A 25704-nucleotide genomic window follows, 5' to 3' on the forward strand; every position below is an offset into this window, starting at 1 on the left:
AGCACAACGAAACGTTTGCACAAATCGAACTTTAAAAACAGAAAAAGTACGGATGGAGAATTGGTCACAAGTGATGTTAATATTCTAGAAGCTGTATTCAGCTTAGATTTACAAAGAATGAGCAAACTTTAGAAGTCTGTAGATGGACTTCGGTTCTAAGCTTGAAGTTAAAATTGAGTAGTTCAATGAATAACCATGAGCTCCATTCCTCCCTTACAAAAGGGAGATGATATCTTTTGCCAGTTTCATACGCTTTCTATTCAAGTTCCCAAAAGGAGTAGTCCCACATTTCCGGTTCACTTTATCCTCAGTATTATCATTTGCAAGAATAAACGATGCGGATTTGTTCAAGAAATTTATTGCTCTGATAATCCGAATCACCGTGACATGGGCATTTCAAGACCCAATTAGTCTTATGGTCAAAGCCCGCAGAAAATAATGCCACGCACCAGAATAAATAAAGCGCAAAACAAAGCCCAATAAAAATTGATGCCCATTATCAATTTAAAAAAAAAAATTCTGGCTTTTGCAAATATTACGGGAAAAAAAATTATGTTGCTATTCCAAGATACGAAGTTTAATAGCCAACGATTGTAACATACTTTGATTTTATAAAGTAATAGTGGTAACGATTTTACTTTTTTTGGTATAAATTTTGTAAAAATTTATGTTATGTTATGTAAAATTTAATATCGCTAAAGACCTCTTTTCATATGAACGTTCAGAGGAACAAAAAAAGGTGAGAATTCAGTTTGTTTATTTTTTCCTTAAAGGAATTTTAGCGACTCCAGGAAGAACTATTTTCATTTGCGGATGCTAATCACTTCCCTTTAGTTATTGTAGATGCAACGTGTAGGCGCACTTTAACTGGACAAAATTTTTCTTTCACTGCACACGAGTCGAGAATTCTAATCTGAACCTATGAGCAGTTAACAGAAAACAATCCATGACTCGTTCTACTTGCATACTAGAACTTTGAAAAATCTTTAAAATGATAATAAAAAAATCAAAACAAGTGTTTAAGGAAGACTGACAAAACGTTCATTATCGAAGAAGTTTAAGGCAATTTTCATTATTTGAAGCATACTTAAGTCATGTGAAAATCATGCGTACTGAAGTTACAAGTTACTTTGTGTGTGTAATGAAAGACCGATAGCTCTGGAAATGTGATAACTAAGAAGAATAAATGCAGGTTAATTGCCAAGAAAACACGTACTTAAAATAAAATAAAAAATAATAACAGAATTAAATTGGAAGGAAGGAAGGGATTAATCAGTGTGATCATCACAGGAATAAAAGGGATAATTAAGAGGGCGACCTACACATCGCTATATGAAGGACAAAAGTGGAGTGCCAAGACCAAAAGTACGAATTAAATATTCAGAGATACAGAAAACAGCAAAGTGAAGAACCATGAATTAGAGATGGCAACTGAATTAATAAAAAATTGGTGGCATGACACAGAAGAAGATTCCGAAACCCTGCCATTTTGCACAGTTTCGAAGGAATAAGTTCTGAAGTGTTACAAATGTGTCAAAATAAGCGAGTGCAAACAAACTGTTGTCATTTTTGCTTTTAAAAATGAGATCTTGGGTATCTATATTTCACAAATGTTCTAAAAACTTTGTAGCCTCTAGCTAATACTCTATAAAATCAAAAGTATATGCAAATAAAAAAAAGGAACAGTTTATATCTAATTTTATTTTTTAAGATCTCGCCAATAGTTTGATTAAGGGATAGGTAATCCTATTTCACCTGTTCTAGAGAGCATAACATGTAAACAGTCTACTCGGCCAACCAAGCCAGCAATTAATATACTATATAATTAAGCTTTCATCGATTTTAAAATGTATGGATAAGATAATCAACATCTGAGTAGCTCTAGTAATGATAGCTTCTCTAAAACTGTACAGGACTCGAGTCAGCTTTACAATGGGAGGATTAAAATAGTGCATACAAAAGATCGCCAGTGACAGGCCGTAATTGCCCTTTGCTAGTTCCCTCTGTGCTAAAAAGTAACCCTAGTATTTGAATAGAGTGAACGTTTCAAGAATTCGGTTTTTTTTTTTGTGTGTGTGGTTTTTTTTTTTTTAGTCCGCGCGGTTAGCTTAGTGGCTTTGCGCTTCGCAACCATATGCCTGGGGAAGGAGTGTCCTAGGTTCGATTCCCGTCGGAGACGTGAGGAGCTGAAGGATCTTCCTCAGCCATAGCCAAGTTAGCCGGTCTTGGGCGCGGGCAGTAGGGTTTTTTCCGCCAGTTTATCTGGTGTTTTTCATCCCGCAAGCAGGCAAACCGGCCCCTTGAACACACAGGGATACAGCCAAGAATACCTTGAGGCATAGGAGTGACCATTCTATCCTCGTATTTCGGTTACGAAATCCAAGCATGCTTGGAATGGTGTGGGCCTTAAAGGCCTGTTAAAGCCATTGGGATAGGTTTTTTTTTTTCCGGAATTTCTGACCAATCGGGGGGGGGGGGGGGTCGCTTTTTCAACGGATACTACAGACCGTATTTTTCAATGTAATTCGGAACGCTGTACTTTAAGGTGCTGAAGGGTCCCTTAAGCATTTCGCATAATTAGATACAAACTGTGAACGTTGGTCAGGAGGGGTAAGTAAATAGATTTGATATTTTAAGGATACTTGTGACATAGATTGTATAATATAAGCACGTACACACAAGAAAGATATTTAATTTTTAAGATCTCGCCAATAGTTTGATTAAGGGATCGTCAATGTATCCGGACGTCCTCTAACTAATAGCGAAACCCTCACCCTTTCAAAAGGACATGATTTTTCTATTGTTCCTAATAAGATACCATATCTAGATTTCCTAGTTAACACTGAACGGAACCTCAGTCATCTAACTGGTGATAAAGCTAATACTCTTCGCCTAGAAATCGATTCTTCTCTACTTAAGGCCAAACTTCCTCCTTCCAACATATCTCCTTCTGAAATGAAATCTCTACAGTCCTTGAGAAAAAACAATCACCTCATTATCACCAAAGCTGACAAGGGGAAAGCAACAGTAGTTATGGACTCTGCAAATTACAGAAGAAAACTTTCTCTTTTACTTCGAGATCGCTCCACATATCAAGAACTTGATTATGATCCAACCAACAGACAACTAAAGAAATTAAATTCTCTCCTAGATGAAGTCATCAGTTTAGATAGTGACACAATTGAAAGACTTGAAACTCATTTTGCAAGACCTCCTAGATTTCATGGTCTTCCTAAAATACATAAGATTGACTTTCCTCTTCGTCCAATAGTAGATTGTATTGATTCTTCTACTTCCCGTATAGCCAAATATCTAGCTAAATTATTGAAATCTCACATAGGCAACTCTAGTTCCTTTCTAAAAAACTCCTCGATTTCTTAGAAAAATTGCAAAATGTCTCATTGCAACTTACAGATCTTATGGTGAGCTTTGATATAGAATCTGTATATACAAATGTACCTCTCAAAGAGACTTTAAAATTACTGGCCGACATCTTTCCAGAAGACATAAAACTATTCGATTTCGTAATACACTCTGAATATTTCTTATGTCAAAACAAATTTTACAGCCAAGTAGAAGGAACGGCCATGGGAAGTCCTCATCTATATTCTCGCAACCATCCTTTTGGGTAAGATATATAGACAACATCTTTACTGTATGGCCTCACAACAAAGACTCCTTACCTTCCTTTTTAAACAGTATCAATTCCTTACATAATCGTATAAAGTTTACTATGGAAATGGAAAAAAACAACCAGTTATCATTTTTAGACGTTCTCCTCATCCGGTCACCTTCAAATACTCTTACAACTACAGTTTACAGGAAACCAACGTTCACAGGTCGTTATATTCTTAAAGAATCTGCCCATCATCCTTGTCAAAAAACAGGAATCATAAAATGTCTAATCAGAAGAGCCAAAACTAATTGTTCTAATTTTCTACAGAAAGAACTTTCTACTATCCAGCAACACATGAAACTCAATGGCTTTTCCAAAAAGAGTACTCAACATCTTCTCGATTCTTATAACCACCACTAAACAACAGATTCAATACGTCGAGTTCCAATTCCATACATCTCCAGGATTTCAGAACCTATTTCAAGAATTCTGAAGAAATATGAGATAGCAGCTACTTATTCACCTATTAAATTATCTTCCCATTTTCCTTTTTCTAAAGACAAATACTCAACTATGTCTCTTCTTGGAGTTTATCAAATTTCCTGCAACTGTGATCTCTCCTATTTTGGACAAACTGGATGCTCTCTAGAAAATAGAATCCAAGAACATCAATCCTCCATTCATCACAACAAACGCGAAAAATCTGGATTGGCTCAGCACGGGATAGAAATTAACCACAACATTCTTTGGTCAAAAACTCGCCTCTTACATAGATCCCGCTATAAATTTTAAGGTTTATTCAAAGAAAGCGTAGAGGCCTTACTCCATCATCCTAACCTGAATCGGAATGACTGTATATCTGTATCAAAAATCTGGGAAAGTCTAATCAGGATAACTCATTAATTCATATTAATTTTATGTTATTTAAAATTATTAATTAATATTTTTAATTCAATCATGTCTCTGCTTAAAAATATTTCTCTTTAATACTTATTAATATAACATCACGCGGCTTGTTCTATTTATAAATGATCCATTGTTAGTATTCCATCTTGAATTTTAAAACTGTTCTTGTATTGCCACTGAAGATGGTCTGCAATTTTCAGACCGAAATATTTGGTTAATTAAATATGTTTCTTGTGTGTGTACGTGCTTATATTATACAAGGAAATAGATCGCATCTCTTGATTGATTTTTCACTAGTTATTCGTCAACGGATTTTCCCATTTCATCCGTTTTTAATTGCTGAGAACAATAATTGCTTCCGCTATTCAATCAACGCTACTAGAGCAGCAACAGATGAACAAAGAAAAACAAAAATGTCAAAAAGTAGCGGCCTTGAAATCGCAAACTTCTCTTACCCTTTTTTGAGGCCTCTTTCGTTCCAGGCCATCTGAAAATCATTATTAGTATCTTACGACTTAGTTACAGCAGTCACTGCTTTCGACGCAAACTATTGTTAATTACCATATAGCACATGCCAAACCTATGGTTATTATGGTGGACGCATAATCAGGACCATCCTAGGACATCAAATCGCAAAATAAAGTACTATATTTTATAATATAATATAAATAACATCAATATATACCAAATATCTAGAAATCCAGTTATCTATTGGATCTACAATTGGATAACATGCTATGAATTATCAATTCTGCTTTAAACAAGAAAGAAAAACGCCATTACTTAAGAGTCTAGTTCCGGAAATCAGTTTAGCTTTTCCTTTGTGGAATATGGGTATTCCTTATCCTCTCCAGGCTCTGCTTATTGAAGGGGAAAAAAACAAATGCATTATTTACGACTATTTCGTTTATATATACAAATATCACAACGCATGTTTAAACAATAGGGTTGAGATCCTAATAAAAAATAAAAATAAAAAAAACTAGAACTCGATCCTATTTCATTGATGTTTACCAACTTCCAATCACTGTTAGACATTTCGATAACATTATAGGAAATTAGACCATCTCCAAAATTAATTGAGCTGAAATCTAAGAACTTGTTTTTCATTTGCTACGGTGTTGATTCGATCTAAACATAGTTAATTGCAAAAATAAAAACTTCATACATAAATTGAGTAACATATTCTTGAAAATCCTATCAAATCAACCAACGGACTGATAAAAATCTAAGCGACACATTTGAGAGTTAAAAATAACGGGGAAGGGGGGGGTCTTTCCAACTTCCCAATAAATGAAATCATTTAACTACATATGCTATCAAGCACAGGGAATGTACTGAAAACATTCCCGAGGCTCGTGGCACTCTTTGCTGCTTGCAATGAACAAAACCGCCTTCATTCTTTGTTGAAAGTATTCGATTTAATAATTGAATGAACGAAAAGAAAAGAAAAAAAAATGATTACAATTTTTTATTTTTTTTTAGCAATTTTGTACGCAACTGTATTACCGCCACGAATACAATTCTTTTTTCAGCTTCCAAAGAAATTTGTTGCTATGAAAAAAATTTCAGAAACAAAAAAACCGTCAACTGTGTTTGGGCAGAATCTATCTATCTATATATAGATGACTTATAGTTAAATATATCGTGTCTTATATGGTTTGATTATCTAAATTACTCCAAAAGCGAATTAAGAACGTGTTTAGTAAATTAATTGTTGATTAATCAAGTGTTCCCTCTTGTTTGCATGGTATGCAGGATGAAAAACTACATTCCAGCAGCAAAACTCTTGTTACCTATATGTGAGACGGCCTATTTAAACTTCCTTTTAAATATTTTTCATGTGCTATAATGGGAACTAAATGTAGATATTTCCAACACATGGACGGCGGCAGTAGGCTACGAAGGCACTTGTTAATATCGGACGAAAAATTCTTATGAAATTCCGCAGAATGTCATAAAATAACACCACGCCACATTATGTTAAGAATCGTATTATATAACTAACTATTTGACTCGGGCTAGTTCTTATTTCCGATTTTTTAAAAATATTTTCAGTCAATATTTTTTGTCCAGTTACAATCCATGTGAAATATTATTATACATGTGTAGGGAGCAGTGTGATACGGCTCCACTTGGACTAACCGATGGCGCCATTTTTATTTAGAACTGTGTAGAGACTAAAACGCGATAGCTTGAAACTAAATTTCCAGACTGAAAGTGCCCTTTCATATTATGGTTTTCAAAATGGGCGGAAGCAACGAAAATTCCATATTGTAGTCGCAAATACATGCAGTTTTTCCTTATAAAATTTACTGCAAATAAATTATATTTTCCTATTCCACTGTAGATATTCTACAATCGAAAAAACAATGAAATTCCGCAGGAGGCGTTTGTCTTAAATGCAAGCCATGGGTGTCACCAAGATAAACTTAAGGAAAATGCTGAGGTAGATTTACAGCTGATGTCACTAGCTGTCATTCGTCAGCAGAAAGAGGATAGTACGTGGCTTCTGCAATTAAGACAAGCACTTGAGTGGATATATTTCTGGACAAACACGTCAATACAGTTCTCTGAAAGTGGAAGAGCGGGCAGAATTTCTTCTTCCCATCAATTTGAGGAAAACAGTTAAACAAGTAACTATGTTTCAGCATTATCACATCATGCTTTATTATGAAGATATTTGGTATTACAGTATAACCAATATTAGAAATGGCATAATACCGGATTTCTAACGTTAGGAGGTATTCTCAAAAGATCAATAATTGATCAAATCAATTATTCTCTAGTATCTTACTAAGGGGGGGGGGTGATGGCGTTTCGTGATTATTATGAAATATAGTAATATGCTATCATTAAAACTATTAAAAAAACACAAATTCGATAAATAATGACTCGGGATTAAAGGGGGTATTCTCAAAGCACTTCTTAAACTTTACGGGCAGTTAAGACCTTTTAGCTTAAGGACAGATACATATTAAATAAATAAAATTTGGGAAACTGTTAAAAAGCAAAAACGTATATTTATGCTTTTGGTTCGACATAACAAAAGGTTAGCATGAAGCTGTAACATTTGTAAAAGGGATCCAAAGGACTTGAAAGGAGCATCCAAAGAGGATTAAGGAGAAATTATAAAGTTAATTCCTTCTTAAACTTTAAGTAAGAACAGGTAATTCTGTTATCTTAGAAAATTATTAGAGGGACAAAAGGAGGGGGAAAAAACCTAAGGGCAGACAGACAAGTTAATCTGCAACAGAATATGCAAATATATCCAGAGGCATAACTATTTTTATGCTCCTCTTTGCGAGTTATAGGGACCCATTAGTTTTTGTAGGATTCCTGAGAACTTTTATTGGGCTAAGTACACATTCGACCTTCCCGAATTGTGGATTAAAGTAACTACTCCGCTAAAAGTGTCATGCACAACTCGAAAGAAATTAATTATATTAACACAACATATTATCCCTTGCTTGTCTGGTTGGCCGAGTGGATAGCGTTTCAGATCTTGAAAGGATTTTTTTTTTAATTCTGCGCCGATTTTTTTTTTAATTCCACACTTAGGTTTTTCTTGAAGACAGGCAACCGAGCTACAGGACACACAAACTTTTTTAATAATGCTAAAATTATGCAACTCCTCAATCAAATTAGGAGGAAGACTCTTGGATCCTTTAAACTAAGTTTCTCGTAACATGGAATTATACACTTTCAGTAAATAAACATTATGAGAATCCCGTCCAGAAAGGCTGGAAATCTATTGTACATTTAGTACTGTGGGTGGGTTAAGGTTGGATAATCCGGTTTCCCTGCTCTGTATGATACTTTTTCATTCCAGACCTCCAAATAAGCAAGGTGATGGGAAAACGAAAATCTACTATACTCTAAAGAATTTTTCTACGCAATTCACAGTTCAGCAAGTTAAATATAAAAGTTATATTTTAAACTTAATATAATGAATATTTCAAATTGCATTCAATTTAAAATAAACAGGCCTGAAAGGGCCCTCCATTTATACCGTAATTCTGTACAGACATTCAAACAAAACTAGCCAGTTTTAATGCTAAAATTCTCCACGAGGAGGAAAGAGAAGGAAGGGGAAAAAAAAAAAAAAAGCATAGTACGAACTGTTTACCAGCCAATATACTAGAATTCATATTGTGGTTCCCGGAAAACGCCCGAGGCGTACACAACTAGCGCCAACGGCCGCTATGAACCAGCTAGTCAAAACAGGTCATAGCTCTGCAAGATTATGCCAAGTTAAATGTGTCAGTTCAAACAGGGTGGTTCCTTCGGCGACGCAAAATAGAAGAGAAAAACTAAAGTCGATGGCTGAAATAATTCAAGACTGAACATCTAAAAATTACGCGTACACTTTAAATTTTTTTGTGTATATATAAAAAAGTACTTTGCAGAACTCTAATTTTTAAAAAACTGGTTTTAATATTTTATTAAATACTACTGGATTAATCAAATAATAAATCTTGAGAGACGATCTACATGACTTATACCTTTACTCTTAAAAAATTCAAACCAACTTTGCAAGAGGCTTATTTTTGTTTTTCCCATCTATTGCAACATTACCTAAAGATAGTGTCATAATTGGGAAATGGGCAATTTGTAAAGCTAAAGCCTCAATAATATATAGCTCAGTAGCGATGTCCTGCTACGAAATAATTAAGATTTCTTTTCATCGCACAGTCTGCAGTGCAAAGTCTCAAGGCCCTATACCCTTAACGTGCCATGTATTAGAAACGTGATTCTCCTGAAGTTCCTACATTGGATTTATGCTAATCTCTAAGGGCTAAACATTTCCTATTCAATGTTCTTTCTTCTTCCCCAAACAAAGCAGCACAACACATCTAAACTAATCTGAATACTAAGTAGTTAAGCTGGACTTGCTCTTTCTACAGTATTTCTTAGAATATACGAATCCTATTTTATAGAACATTTGACAATCTTTTGCTATAGAAATTTTCTATTTTTTTTAGAAAAAAAAAAGTTTTATTACCAGTTTTATGCTACTGAATAAAAAAATTCTTTAAATATATAAAAAATCCATTAAACAGCTATTACAATGTCTTCAAATTACCCATAAGCAACGAGATAACCATATGGTGTTCGTGGATATGTTTTGTTCGTAAACCACAGAATCCACTTCACTCAAGCACACGATTTTTTTTTTTTTAATGACATTTCAAAAAATGTCATTTTTGGCGAAAAAATGTTTCCGATATAGAATACAGAGAACACTTTTGAATTAGTGGAATTTTTCCTTACTACGGTCACTTATTATGTTTATTAAAAGAACTTAGTAAAAATTAAAACAACTTTACTGGTGATCACTACTCCTTTTTCATATTACATAAATCTGACCACTGAGTATTTCTAACGTTGTTCTTCACACACACTCCAAAAAAGGACAAAAAAAAAATGCACTTCAAAATGTTAGTAATAACAAAGCCCTTCAATCTAGTTTTTTTCACATAGAAAAATAAATTTTCTCACTAGTACTTACCCCTACCAATATTCGGAACTCTAGTCTATAGAAGCTTTCTTGGTATAAATCTTTAGATCCAACCATATCTATACCCTTTCCATGAGTATTTTCACCCGAGTTGGCATTTATAATTAGGCCACTGTTCCTAACCTGTTAAAAACACAGGAATCGATCACCAAGTGTTTTAGCGCAAGCTTCACTACCCTCCATATCCCACTGAGCTCTCCTCACTCCTTCACTTTAATATTACAACTGTATCTTATAACATTTCGTGTATGAAAAGAATTAATATAATGTCAGCGAGATTCAGTATGTTTTTCATTCTCTATGAAACTTGGCCCACTTTGGAATTTCAGAGCGGTCACTAGACACTTTTCTCAAACTTCAATATGAAAACTACTTAGAGACTGCAAAATGGACCAGCTTTCAATCAGCACATTCATTGGGACAATAGCATAATACAAAAGAAAATACTAAATGTTATGAGCACTCTTGAGTTCCGCGCGTTATGAAAAAGCCGGGTACACAACAAATTTATTATAACTGATACTTAGGCTATATACTAGCTCATCAATCAATAGTGACATCTACTATAACTTTTATCAGCAATTTGCACATTTTGTAAATGACAGGCACAAAGATGGCGGCTCATCACGGACAAAAAAAAACTTTTCCACTGATGTTCTACATCTTCATATGATGGACATCCTCGCCATACACCCATTCATTGCTTTTCAAAAGGAAAAATACAGTATTTTCATTTACTCTATCATGAGATACGAAGAGGGTTGCAGTCATTTCATGACATTCAAGAGGCCCCTCTCTCGATAAGGACCTGCCCCTGCAGGTGCTTATACAAATACTAATGTAAGATTTATATTAGTCAAAGAATACAACCTTGCGATCGCTGCTATAAGAAATACTTTATCTCTAATACGCTGATATTACATAATTTTGTTTTTACTATTTTTTCTTAATATTTTCCTAGCAAGAGGGTCGCGCAATATTTCTCTAACATTTCTAAATCCATTAACAGTTCCCCATGTAAATAAGTGTACACTTGCAAACACGATGAAGCAGGTGCTTTCATCGTGATAAAAACTTCTATTAGTAACTATAGAAGTTATCAACATAAGCGCTGATTATGTTTCAGACTTACAATCCGTCCTGCACCCCCCCCCCCCCCCAGGAGTTTCTGATTATGGTATAAAGATGTTCTTACTGGATCGCAAACTGAATAATTCCACTGGCTTTCGGTTTTTAATTTTATTAGAATGTCATTAAATTTCCATTTTATTTTGTCCTTGGTGTTAACTGTTTCAATAATTACTTGAAAAGTATGTATCGCAACCGTAAAAATCAACTACGCTGAAACCTTTATCAACCTCTTCTAAATGTTTACGTGTAAGCCATCTACAAGTACTAACAAAAAACATTTTTGTATTGCAAATATGATTTCCGTACTAACATTTGTCACACATAGGACAACACGTCACGCCTCATAGACTAACGTCAGACTGGTTTTGCAAGCTACATGACGCTAGGACTTTCTCACTACGACTACCACAATTTCAGATCAAGTCGCTGAAAAATATTCGCTTTAAGTTGTGTTACAAAGAATAAATTGAAAACTATCAAACCGATATTAAAATGTACAATTTGCTGATAGCAGCTTTTAGAATTAAAATAAAAGCTCAAATTCATTTCCTCACAATTTGCATTTAACAAAAGGAGATAACATGAATGCTGGCGTACTGACTTATTTGAATATAAATACCTCAACTAACTATTAAGATCATGAAAAACTCATGGACTTTTGATCGCGATGAGAAAATAAAACAAAAAATAACTTGAAAAAGTTAAACCAGTCTTTGAGGCAAATTCAGAAAGCTTAACACATCAGGTTCATTTATCAAATAAACGGATTGGCAAAAACAAGAACGAAAAATTTCGGAAAATATGGCGTAGCAGATAAATCTCTTCGGATATCTACGCGAAATTACTGCAATCAACGTCGTCAGAATGATGACAAAACTGTGTCTCGATTTCAATAATTTATTGGGCAGCTGGCATTGCATTTTTACACAGTCATCGGACGTGGCATTTATGCTTTGAAGAAGGAACAATTGAGGTCAAACTACAACTGTCTCAAACGGTAGATGAATGTTACATAGTTAGGTCTACCCAGATCGCTTCCATGACTTTAGAATAGCGTATTTTTTAAAAAAAAGAATAGCATCAATTTTTTTATGCTATTGTTGTTGTTTTCTAAGGTCGGTTTGTGATGAAGAAAAGAAGCCTTCTCTAGTTCAGACTGGCTTCATTCTGGTGTATCAATCATTCTATAGTTTTTCCGAAATGCATTCAAGGAATATTAATACATTCTGTCCATAGGAGAGCTATGTTGTGATAAATAATCGCTGGCACGCTTCACACATCTGTTAATAACATGAAGAGGCCAAGGCTGTCTCTACTAAGTCTCCTTCCGCTGTTTACAAGGTACGATATTCCCTAAAGGAAGTGTGGTCATACATTTATTGCTTTCTCAAAACAAACACTTTCCGAAAATAGCGTTACTCTCAACGAGGGAAACTTTCCATTCTAGCCAACTTCCGCTTGGAAACTTGTCTACATCGAGGCTTAGTAATCAATTTAATTCCAGATCTGAAGTACTCAAGAAAGTATAAAATCATTGCGTTTACTTTAATTTTAAAAATTATGTCATGCCAGCTAAATAAAAGTAGATGCAATTTCACGCATAAATTGAATTACTCACCTGATGATGTAATCAATGCGGCTCCCCCCCCCCCCCCAAAAAAAAATAAACAGTGCGATAAAACATGCGCGTTAAGGGAAGAGGGTTTGTTGGATATAATTTGAAATTTAAAAATATTTAAGTTGAAAAAAGAAAGTAAATGCTGCGAAGTCTGGGACAGAGTTTGGGGGTGATGGGTGGAGAATGAGATGAATAAGTTCAATGTGAAATCCGTGTGTAGATTGGATTATATCCCATCTGTAGAAACACTTATCCCGTCAGCTTCAACATTTCTACAGTGAATGTAGTTGTCTAATTTTGTTTTAGTTCTTACAATCACTTCTGATACGAAACTACTTACTTTATTCAATACCCGGAAACAAAAGAAAAAAAAATTAACATGGAAAGTAGGGACTACAAAATCTGTTCTACTGCACTACTCTTCGGGAAATGGCACAGAAGTTCAAGCATTATATGGGCCTGCTTGAGGTTTATCACTGATTGGATTACCTTGAAAAGATCGGCTTAAATTCTCACCGCACACACAAATCACTAGATCAAATTGTGTATAGTAAACGAGAGTGGGCTTTTTGTTGTTGTTGGGTAGTAATATTGGCGCGTACTGGTTAGAATGAGAGACATGAACACGAAGTAGCTGAACCTTAAAATAGACAACGATATCACTTCTTTCCTAGTGCAGTTTTGCTTGTCATAATCTGTTTATCCAAAGATGTGAGAAGTACTTATTGTAAAACCTATGAAAGTTGACGTAAATGAAATTTCTGTACTTACACAACCAGAAGCTAAATTGAAGAGAGACCTAGAAATAGGGGGACCGGTACAGCAAAGAGGAATCCGACTATAACGTGTGTGTGTGAGGGGGGTGCATTAAGAATAATCTAGAGTAATTACTTTGGAAAATTAAATGAAATAAGCAGTGAAAGAAAAATATCCAGAGGAAATGCTCGTGGGCAAATTTCAAGTACTGAGGAATAAAAAGTTGTCATGTCTGTTTAGCCATACATGCTCAAATACGGGGGATATGAAAAAACTAAGCGGCTGCATTTGTAATTCAAAAAGCTTCGTAAAAAAAAGTCGAATTCCGTATGACTGGAGTAGCTCTTTTAATCACAGAGGAAAACTAGATGCGAGAATTACAGAGAAATTTCTTGAGTGTTCCTGGCAAGATTTATGCAAACATTCTTAAGAGGCTAAGAAAACCTGGGGAAGAACAAATTGGATTCAGGCCAAAAACATTCTCAAGACCAGATTTTTACTTGAAGACAAACAGTCGAAATCACAGGAATATAACAAAGATCTGTATATAAAGGATATTTAGGTGCGAGATGAATTTATCTCCCAAGTGTGAGGCCACCCTGCTTAATGGAGGCCTGAAGTGGCCAGAAAAAGGTTAATGTTTGATCTCTAGAGCAGGGTTCCGGATTAGTCTGCCTATCCACCGTGTTAATACTAATGTAATATAAAGGTAACGGCCTTTTGTGGGTGGAATTCACGTAAGATTTGCAGATATGGAAACAAATGAGGTACCAAGAAAAATGCTATTCAAAACACTATAATATATAAATATGACATGAACATAAGCTGTATTTGGTCTGTGTAAGCTTATAAATAAGTAGTCTGAATTAAAGGATGTGCAAAGAGATGGTTTGATGTAAAATCAGCTGCAACAAAAGTATTGCTATTCATTTCTTTCAAGCTATGAAAAAAAATGTGGCATTCAATCTGATTTTACAAAACTGAAAGATCCATTACACGCCTTCAGGGCTTTAACTTAATAAAGGATATCACAAATTCGGTATTAAAAACTGCAATGAAAAGAAAACTAGGCAGGAACATGGAAAACATTAGCTATATTCTCAATGGAGAACTTATGTAACAAGTACAGTAGTCAGCTATTGAGGCAAAATTTTTAATGATAAATTAAATAGAGAAACAAACAGAATGGTGGTGTGAAACCAACTGGTTTATTGTACGTGTTGTTCTGGCTAATTTGCTTGTTTAACGGGATAGAAAACCGTTTCACCTCCGTATGAAACAGACTCTCACCTTCAGCGAAAAACCCTTATAAAGATTCTTCACATCCTAGAGATACTGGAAGAAGGGCAAGAATAAAAGTGGCAATGCTATTTAGTATTCTCGTCCTTCACTTGTTCTCCACAAGAGTACATGAGTCAGCCTATTACACAAAGTAATATACTGTAGACGACAATCAGTTGCTGCTAATTTCAGCGAAACTTATCCAAATTCTTACCAATTTATTATTGCACAATGTAATGTTCAGCTGATACTTCATTTTCTGGAGAAAATGAAGCTAGAAATATTATTTAGTGGACGTAAACATCTGCATGTAACTTTTATAAATTCAAAAGTTAGTTTAACACTAGTCATGTATAGGAATGAATCCGAGACTAATAAAAATGAGTTTTTACAATTGCATTCTTGTATAGTAAAGTGATTTGTCATAACAGTTGCTTTTTTTTTTTTTTTTTGCACTACACGCAATTTATCACTTGATAATGCATCAGTGAATGTTAAGTTTTTGTCCTTATCTATCATACGTCCAAGTTGCTCCTGTTTGCATATTTGCGTTTCTAAATTCAGTTTAATAAGCTTTATTTCATAATCACTGCACGGCATATAAGCGCTATGGTCCTTAATATACAAAGAATTATAAAAATTCTTAACGCAATTTTAAAAGCTGGAATTTGAGAAGAACTTAATACCTTTCCTTCTTCCATTCTCACAAAACTCAGATAACGAAACGGGCTTAATCAAATTTTAGTTAACGGGTACTATCAGTTCTGACATGTTAATTAAAATTTCTAAACGCTGACAAGCTAAGAACACTGGGAAAATTACCTATTAGAACTACGTTGAAATATGCTTTGAATCTCCATTAGAAAATGTATCTATTTTGTAATAGCGTTTTGAAAGGAGACCAGTGATTTTAGTTTAATCATTAAATCAGTCAGAATGAATGAATGGCATCAACTTAAATAATGCGTTCAAAATTGGCTCATGATTCATCAAAACAGAAAAATAAAAATCACACGAGATTGATAAAAATTTTAGTCTCATTATAATCCGGGATTTTTTTAAATGCATAAAAACACGATTCATGCTAGACGAGTGAAATAAGGGGAACTCAAGATTTCCTTATTTTAGTTTCTTGTATTTAGTAATGGCAGCCACTTGGAAAACTATTAAAAATATATCGAGTACTTGCTAATCCACTGTTTCAAAGTCACTCAAGCTTGACGCCTAACTATATCCAGTCTCACACCAATGGACGCAACCGGTACACAGTTAAAGCAAGACAGCAGGTGATATTTAGAAGGGAGGGAGGGAATGATACATACGCCTGTTAGAGTTATATATGTAAAAGAATACTTCTGATAAGCCACGGGCGACTTCGTACTGATATTTTGACATTAGATAACAATATCGTCAATCATCCATCTATACATTTGTATTGCTCATGTACTGAATAACAATTTCATATTAATATGCTTGAAGTATCTTCTTAAGGTACACAAGATGTATCATACAGATTAGGTTATTCTGTTCATCGTTGCAGATACTGCATTCCATAAATATTTTGTACATATAATTTTACTGGAGATTTTTCCTCTTCAGTTCTGCTGATCCCAGGATAAATTTTCCGTCGTGACAACTATACATTTGTTGCTTTAAAAGGTCATTTATTGTGCTCAGTTTCGTTGCTTGCGCCTATAAAATTGATCCAGACAGTGAGACTCCACTTCGCTTCTGCAGAAGCAATGAACACACAAATATTTTTTTGTTTTTTTCTTACTCCATACTAGTCACTCCAAGGCCTAATTGATTGTCCACATTATCAACAAAGCTTTTTTTCTTTCTTCGGTTATACTTGACTAAATTCTGGAGAGGAGAAGTATAGAAATAATCAGAGACAACAGAAAAGAGGTTTTCGAAATAGATATCCTTATGTGCAGACATTTACTACAATTCGTTTTGCTAATTCCGACACTGCAAACGATCCTATTAAAATGACCATTTTTAATTTCAGATTTCAAATACCATAATCATGAATATAAAAGAATGCCCGGAAATATGTTTCAAATACCAAATTTCAATAAAACTCTGTACAGCCCATAGTCGAGAAATAGCACATAAGGGTGGACAAATTAATATGCACTAAGCATTCTGATAAATGCGCGTTGAAAAGCAAAATAATTAGGATAGCTTCGTAATTTAATTAGGAAACGAGTGCGTGCTTACCACAAGCTTTTTTAGCGAGTGCATGATGGTCTACAATACATAACCAGTTGGATTTTTGCGAGCTTTCAACCGCAGTTGTTGACAGTGGTGTAATTACGAAATTTTTCATTCACCACTAGTAAGTTTTCGGCGAGATCCCCTTAATGGTAGTCGTCAAGTCTCCTGAGCACTCTTATTAACCAGTAAAGCTCTTGGGTTTCCCTAGCACTGCAGGGTTTCGACGAGTGGTAATTATGTCACTCGTTAATATAATTTGACAGAATACATTTAACCACGCCCAATACAGCCATTACTTCTTCTGTTGTTTACTATTTTCAATTATTCTAAATGCAATGATGAGCTTACATAAAGCTTGTAATATGAAACATTTAGTATGGGTGACCAAGATGTGTGCGAAAATGTCATCCACAAATATCAACTGTCACTAATTAAATTAAATAGAAATGACTAGTCTAAATTTGGCTAATGAATCGACTATTAATTTGGTAAGTTCATTTAGGGAAAATAGATTAAAAATTTAAATTCCGGTGTGCCACTGTACTGATATGTTTTGAAGCTAATAATAAGACTGAACTTGAGACCAATGTCCCAACCGTATTTCCCTCGGCAAGGAAAGATCTCAGAAAGTAAATTCGAGGACCATTCAAATTGAGGGTAAGGAATATGAAGTTAAAAACAAAAAAAAAACCGTCAGCCTTTTTTTTTAAACTACTGTTCAAAATGCTACCGTTAAGGTGATCGCACCAAGAAATGACTTGAGATGCAATTACAAACCTTGATGGAGTTTTTTTTTTTTTTTATGTATTTTTCCGACGGGAAAAGCTCCTCCCAGAATTACGAAAATTTAGGTAACTGACAAAGGAATTACGTAATCCAAGGTTAAATTAATTTGACAGAACACAGGCTAAGATCAAATTTTGATTAAAAAATTAAGATCAAGTTTTGATTAAAAAAAAAAACTCGGGCCGATGTTTATTAGATAGTAATGTGTCGGGAAGTTTAGAACTAAGACTATAATCACCCCACTCTCACATAACCTTATATGAAATAAGATACTGGGAAACGATAAGTGCATTGCTAAGTGACCTCATTTCAAACACACTGTGACCTGATATTGAAACAAGTATGAAATCACGAGAATCTACTATTTGTTGCGTTAGGAAGTGTTTAATTTTGGGGTTACCAAATATGCAAATCTCCGAAACATAATACAAATATGACATAACTTTACGCATGAGTTATGGCAAACTCATTTATGAAAGGCTGGAAGCCGGTGGCACATTTAGCACCTCGGTGAGTTTGATTAAATGAAAAAAGACACCATGCTCTACAGATGAAACTCGTTTTACCTCTAGGTACTTCCAGTTTTGTTCCAATGAGAGGAAGATCACTTTTTAAAGCAAAGCGCGAAAAAGCTATCCAACAAGCACCTACGAAAGATAAATTATCCCTGGTTACTAAAAGTGTGAAAGATATTTTGAATCTACAGAAATGCAAACAACTTCCAGGTGCGCCTAGTGAGTGGAGTGGATAGTATACCCGCTCTCAAATCAAGCCCGGGTCAGAATCTTCTTGTGGCATGGATGCTTATGAATGTTTAGATGGTAGGCAATTTTCACCAGGTGTGAATCCACCACCCCGCTTACTGTAGTGACGAGAAAAAACTATGTTCAGTCTGTCGAGCAGGGTTTCCGGTTTATTTCATCATCTGCTTGCCCACGGTACTAAAAGGTTTACAACATTTCGTCGTGGGATTCACGTAAAATATTTTGAAGATTAAAATCTGTTCAGGGTATGCTAGGTAAATGTCTATAATACTCAGTTACTAGGATTAAAAAATAATAATAATAAATAAACTTTGGGACAACCGCAGACTCCATCTTGCGCTATCTAGAGTGCATTACTGGCATGCTCTATATAAGAAATGTTACCAATTAGTAATCATGTACATGTATTCTAAGGTCAATTGTGCTGTAGAAGGTGAATTGCAATATTTTGGTTCTATAATAAAATTTTGCAATAAAAAAAGTGCAATTCACTTTCTACAGCGCAATTGACCTTACAATACATGTACATATATACTAGTTGGTAGCATTCTTTCTTAAATAAATAATTAAACTTCTTATATACTATACATAAAATATATATCTGTAAAGACTAATTTCTAGTTACTGTAGTAAGTTCAGTTTATTATGTTCACTGATTTGTCCATAAAAAAAAAAATCTTTAATCATCTAATGAATACTAATCAGGATTTATCCTGGTGAGGCCCTTCTGCATCTTTCTCGTGCAAATAATTATCGTATTTTATTCTTGCAAAAACGTAAACTTTATTTTTCTGCGGTTAGTTGACTTCAGAAAAATGCGTGTGATCATTAAGCAGTGCGGATGAAGTTAAATGCCCACGTATCCAGTTTATATGAGTTAAGCATCTTTCTTTATTGCATTATAGATATAATAATGACTTATTTCTCTTCTAAATTAATATTTCAGATTTTATTTGATGTTCGAATAAGTCCGTTTTAAGCCAAGAATATCAACTTGCTAATACCCAGTCATGAAACTGAATCCGACAGGATATGAAAGCAGACTTAAATTCACGAAAGCCACAATATTGTGAGGAGTAAAATTAATCAATGAACATAACGATACTTCTTCATCTGCGGGTAGGGGTCTACTCCTAAGTACGCGGCAGTAAGTTTAGCAGACATTCCTTAAAGTATAGGTGAATTTCATCACCTACTAATACCCTTCTTAATAGAGGCCAGAAGTCGCTTTCAAAATTTTATGTTTGGACTTTGGAGGGAGGGGGACGTGTAGGTGTTGGCATTTGTTCATCTGTAATTTTGCGGTATAATTCATAATACCAAAGGGATGAAAAACAAATGCGGTATTATTGTTATTTAATTGCTAATATTTATTGGAGTTGCCGATCATGCTTTAGACAACCACTTTCGCATGGGTTTAGATGGAAAAAAAATCCAAGATGCTACACAGAAGTGGGTATACCAGTCAGTGTTTGTGGAATCAGCAGCAGCTATGAAACAAACATTCTTACAAACTTCAATTAGTATGATTGTATCCATTTACCAAAAAAAAAAAAAAAAAAAAAAGGGAGAATAAAGTGGTTTAAAGATCAACTTAATACTTGTAAACGTCTCGTTACTGCTGGGCAAAGGCCTCTTCCAAATTTCTCCACTCTTTATCTATAACAGGCATCCTCATCCAGTCGTTCATGCTGTTCCTATGATCATCTCGTCACCACAACCTCTATCTTCCCAGGATCACTTGCTCTTCTGGGAATCCAAACTGTAGTAAGGAGTGTCAATCCTACATTCCTGGCCACATAGCCAGCTCCAGTTTCACTGGCTTTTTTTAAATCTAATATCTGATTTTTTTTTTTTTAATCCAATAAACAGATAGCACCAAATTAGGATTTCCTTTGTGTTGTTCATTATGATTTTAAAATTCTTTCCACTAAAAGATTATTAGTGTTTGTATAGTGCATGAGAAAGTATTTGTGCTCTGAAGATGCTGGGCACAATACAACCGGTGAAATATTAGCAGCTAAATAAATATCCTATTTATTTTATTTCCTTTGGCGTTGTGAATTAAAGCTCGAAATTAAACTCTTTAGAGGCTTTCCAAGATTACCTAGGAATCCTTAGCAAGCCCACGGTACCAATGTATTATAAGTTTGAACATTTCTGTGGGCGAGATTATCATAAACCACCTCTGTGATAATTATCCATCATATGCACAAAAGAAAATACTTTACCTATTCATATCGCTCAAAACATGTGGTATTCTTTCACTAAGGTGAGCCATTCGACTTCAAAATTTCTTGGTATGTATTGATTTAAATTTCGCATTTTTGTTTTGGTGCTTATTATTGTATTGGAAAATGTTGGTATAATCGGAAATATCACATCGAGATGACAAGTAACTTTTACTGTGCGCATCACTGCTGAATGAAATCAAGTCATAACCTTACAATGATATATTATATAGTTATCGCTTGTGCATTATTTATTTTTTAATTAGTTCTAAACCGAGAACTTATGGTACCCAGTACACTAGGCAATGAAGATATTTTTTTTCTTTCTTCCCCAATGGCAGATTGAATGAGAGAGGGACACCAATAGCGATTGCACTCTCAAATAATCCGAAAAGAGATTTGGAATTAATATACAAAGTTAAAACTGATTTCACAGTATCTTATAATCTGTCAGTTGTTGACCATCTTCCCAAATAAAAGCTTCGATTTGAGCCAATATCTGTAGTTTTTCTCCAAATGCAATCCAGTTAAAATAAATAACAGAATCTCCACAATTGGAGGCTGAAGAGATAGTGGAAAGTAAATAATTATCTAACTCCCCTTCAAAATCATAATACGTTGGTTGCCCAAAAGATATTTTAGAAAAAATTAAATGCAAAATAATTATTTTCATCATAATTTAGGTGTTCCAAGAAAGGCTTCGTAATAATTCTGGATATACGATTTCTTTGGAGTCCCATTTCTTAAAAATTCATTGAAAAGGAAATGCAAGCGCGATAACCAAACTAATATTGACGTTTTACTTCCTATCTAGTGAATCACTGAGGCTTCTATTGGAAAAGTATTACATTGACGTTGATCAACGTTCGTTGAAATCACTCCTGGATTAGCGCAGGTTTTGTGTTATTACATTAAGCGTCCCACACATTGCACTACTATAGGAGACAATGAGTAATTTGCTTCACAAGAAACAGGGCAGGAAATATATTTCCATAATAGGAAGTACTGCACTATTTAACTGGAGTAAGGAGCAAAGTCTATCAGATCGAATGTTTCCTTTACCAGATCTTGGTCACTTGTATCTGAAGACAAAAACAAGTAAAAAATTATGTACTTTAAAGGACAACGAATAGTGTAATTACTACGCCATCGTTGGTTTAATAAACAGCATTTAAACGAATCTTGTCCATTAATAAATCAGTTCATTTGGTAATGGATTATTAAATGAAAAGAATTTAAGTTTGTTCCTTTTAACATTTTAGATACTTCCAATTATGGAAATAGATTTCCTGCTCTGTTTCTTGTGAAGCAAATTATTCATTGTCTCCTATAGTAGTGCAATGTCCACGTGATTCGATATGAGACACATGGATCACTAGCAAAAGATATTTTTATCTGAGATATTTAATTCCTTGTATTTTTCGAAAGATTTTTGTTTAAGTATTCAAAAGCATCACGTAATATGTTAATTATCAGTGTCCTACATTTAGCATACACAGAATGAGATTCCCTTGCAAATTGTGGTAGCACTTAAATGCTTTTCTCGATTACTGAAAGATATGGTATAGTTATTAAACATTAAACCAACCAGAATATTCCTGCCATCCTGCCAACCGAGTTGCACATTTACTTGCCAAGACGGTGCTATCTATCCAGGTGAGGTAAAAGGTTGAGACAAAGTTAATTACAGCCTGTCATTCATTCAAGATAAGAATAGCGAAACAGTATCAGCTGTAAGGCTATATTCAGAGAGGAATGAGCGTGTCAGAGAATAGAAATCATAAACTTAGAAGGATGGAGGAGGAGAGGGTTCATCTGTTAAAAAGTAATGTCTCAAAAATGGATGGTAAGATGAAAGTGCGATAGTTTTAAATTCCTCTTATCTAATGTAGCATTTGACTAGCAGAAAAAAATTAATTACATTTGGAAACATATTTGAGATACAATTTAGAGTAGATTTCATAGTCAAATATTATGATTATTAAATAAATATTAAGATATATTAGTGAAATTCGTTTGGATTTAATAATTGAATTATTAGTTATTTAATCCAGAAATGCAAAATGAGTTTCTGTATCTTTATTTAAAAAAAAAAAATTAAAATTTCAAACTAACTAAAATAAGCACCTACTGATTAAGCAAGATTATGTTTCATTATATTTCAGTAATAGAAATGATGTGAAGTTATCGTCTAACCCATCGGAGAGAGGAGAGAAAAAAAAAAGCATCTAAAGCAGTGTTCAAATATTACCATTCTATAAAATGGCAGCATAACATTTTTAAAATTTTGTAAAATATGACCAATTAAATTTACATGATTAAGTATAATTTCTGGGAAATTCCCATGCTACTCCTCTAAAACACTATTAATATAATTAACGGCTATATTTTAGCCTGTTTTTGTTTAGGAGTGTCCCTTATATTTAATACATTGGCTAACATAACTCAAAAGGGGTATATATATATATAATTTAGGACATTACGGGCGAGTGTAGAAGGCAATTATGGCAGAATAAAGAATGTTGAAAAATTATGTACATACCTTGATTTTGGTTTAAAGATGCCTTCTAAATCCAAGCTCTTGTGGAAGGGGGGGGGGAAGAGAGGGAAAGAACATGGGGATGTACTTGGGACACGGGAAATAAGTTTGGGAACCCGGGTTACAATTAATAATATATATATATATTATATTATATTATATTATATTATTTTGTTGTGGGGAGAGGGTGGGGGAAGGAAGGGGAAGGGTATCCTTATGTGGAAACTGGGGCCATGGTTTACGGGGTGTAGACCGTTTCGGTCATCGTCTAACCATCGTCGGAACTTTGACAGAGCCCTACAGTCATTCCCACAAAGTTCCGACGATGGTCAGGCGATGACCGAAACGGTCCACACCCCGTAAACCCTTGCCCCAGTTTCCACATAAGGATACCCTTCCCCCCCCCTCTCCCCACAACAAAATAATATATATATATATATATATTATTAATTGTAACCCGGGTTCCCAAACTTATTTCCCGTTTGTCCCAAGTACATCCCCATGTTCTTTCCCTCTCCCCCCCCCCTTCCACAAGAGCTTGGATTTAGAAGGCATCTTTAAACCAAAATCAAGGTATGTACATAATTTTTCAACATTTTTTATTCTGCCATAATTGCCTTCTACACTCGCCCGTAAAATCCTAAATTATATATATATACCCCTTTTGAGTTATGTTAGCCAATGTATTAAATATAAGGGACACTCCTAAACAAAAACAGGCTAAAATATAGCCGTTAATTATATTACATGATTAAACCTGACAGGTACAATCTACAATCTTAATTTTATTTATTAAAACAGAAAACTACTAGGCACAAAATAAAAAGTAAATACAGCACATAAAAGAATGCAAAACCAGTAACAATATATATTCAATCATTAAGTTCTGAAAGTTACTGAAATAAGTCCTAGATGCATTTAAAACATTATCTGCTTCAGAATACATATTCTTGAGATCATATGAAAGTGCGAAACCTAAAACACTGTACACTTATCTGTAATGTAAATAAGATTTAAAGCGATCTCACGATTTGTTAGATTTCCTTGTTTAAACTAGGCAAAACTGCGTCGAAAACAAATCGAAAATTAAAATGCTTTGAAATCATGACACTCATAATTGTAAGATTCAATTTGTTACTTCACTTGTTGCATGATGTGATATTAATTGCAATCTCAGCGCAAAATATTTCAGTAATATTTAAAAGCAGTAAGATGCATAACAGCCTCTAGGGATTTTTTTTTAACTAGCCTGCAAAGACTACGACGGACGTTGTGGTAGTCTCACAACAAACGTATTTTGCTGGAGATCATAATATTATCCATGTTTTGATTCTTGCAATGCATAACAAACACACTTACCTGTATCTACTTGAAGGAAAAGAAAGAGTAAAGCCAGTAATAGTCCCAGGTTAAACCTAAACTCCATAGTAGAAACAGATGTTGACTACACTTAGAAGGGGAGAAAAGTGAACCAAACTCAGAGCCACACAACTACCCTGAACAACAGACTCTCACCACTTCCTCCACGCGCGTACTGCTCTACCTCATTTGGCCTATATAGAACGTCCCCATCTGGTCACGTGTTACCGGCGTGCGCGTGCAGTCCGACCAACAGCGACTGGTCGCTTGACGACTATGTTACAGGGAAGTATCGTTACTCAACAGGTACCGAAGTTAATGGCTATATGGATGCGATAGTTGTTGGCCTGCTTTTCTGTATCCGCTGGATGTTATTAAAAATAAAACTCTGACAACAAACTGCATTTCCGTTAATTGCCACCGATACACTAACTGTTAATTAGGCTTAACGGCATTTCTTGCATATTCTATTATTATTTTTACCGAATTAATATCTCGATAGTATTCAAAGCATTACCACTCCTGCTGCAGAAAATTACATATCGTCGAAGCTCAACACATCCACCAAATACGCGCTAATCCCTTCACTTAAAAAATAAAACCATTTTAATATCTTATGCAGCCGATATAGTTCCTTATTTGTGACTGAACAGTTAAACTTAATATTCCTTGTTGACACCAGAGGAAGCACTTGTTCACGTACTTAGCATTTGTTGATTGTATTCTAATAAAACTATTTTCGATAAATATTAAGAATTACGGGAAGGGAAAGTTGACTGTATCATTAGCTCGATTATTTCATTTTGATAACAAGTGTTACAAAGTATACATACTATTTATTTTATTATTTTTATTTATTATATTTATTATTAAAAGAATCCTGGTGTCACAAATAGCTAATAATTTAACTGCTTGACAAGCATAAAACCTAGACGTATCTCGCACCTTTTTCCCTTCACCTGCGGTATTTCTTATT

General features: G+C 34.5%; 1 protein-coding gene across 1 annotated transcript in view; it reads right to left on the minus strand.

Moving 5' to 3' along the window:
* The window catches only part of LOC150099551 (uncharacterized), a 51113-nt gene extending 25841 nt beyond the window's left edge, over nucleotides 1-25272 (minus strand). Inside the window, exon 1 of the mRNA XM_090404022.1 lies at nucleotides 24729-25272. Within this exon, the coding sequence (XP_090260148.1) occupies nucleotides 24729-24795 (67 nt within the window). The 5' untranslated portion in view covers nucleotides 24796-25272. The remainder of the gene's footprint in view (nucleotides 1-24728) is intronic.
* Between the last annotated feature and the right edge of the window lie 432 nt (nucleotides 25273-25704).

This window comes from Typopeltis vanoorti, chromosome 14 (genome assembly GCF_054136105.1).
Source record: "Typopeltis vanoorti isolate ZY-2024b chromosome 14, IOZ_Tvanoo_1.0, whole genome shotgun sequence".
Taxonomy (NCBI): domain Eukaryota; kingdom Metazoa; phylum Arthropoda; class Arachnida; order Uropygi; family Thelyphonidae; genus Typopeltis; species Typopeltis vanoorti.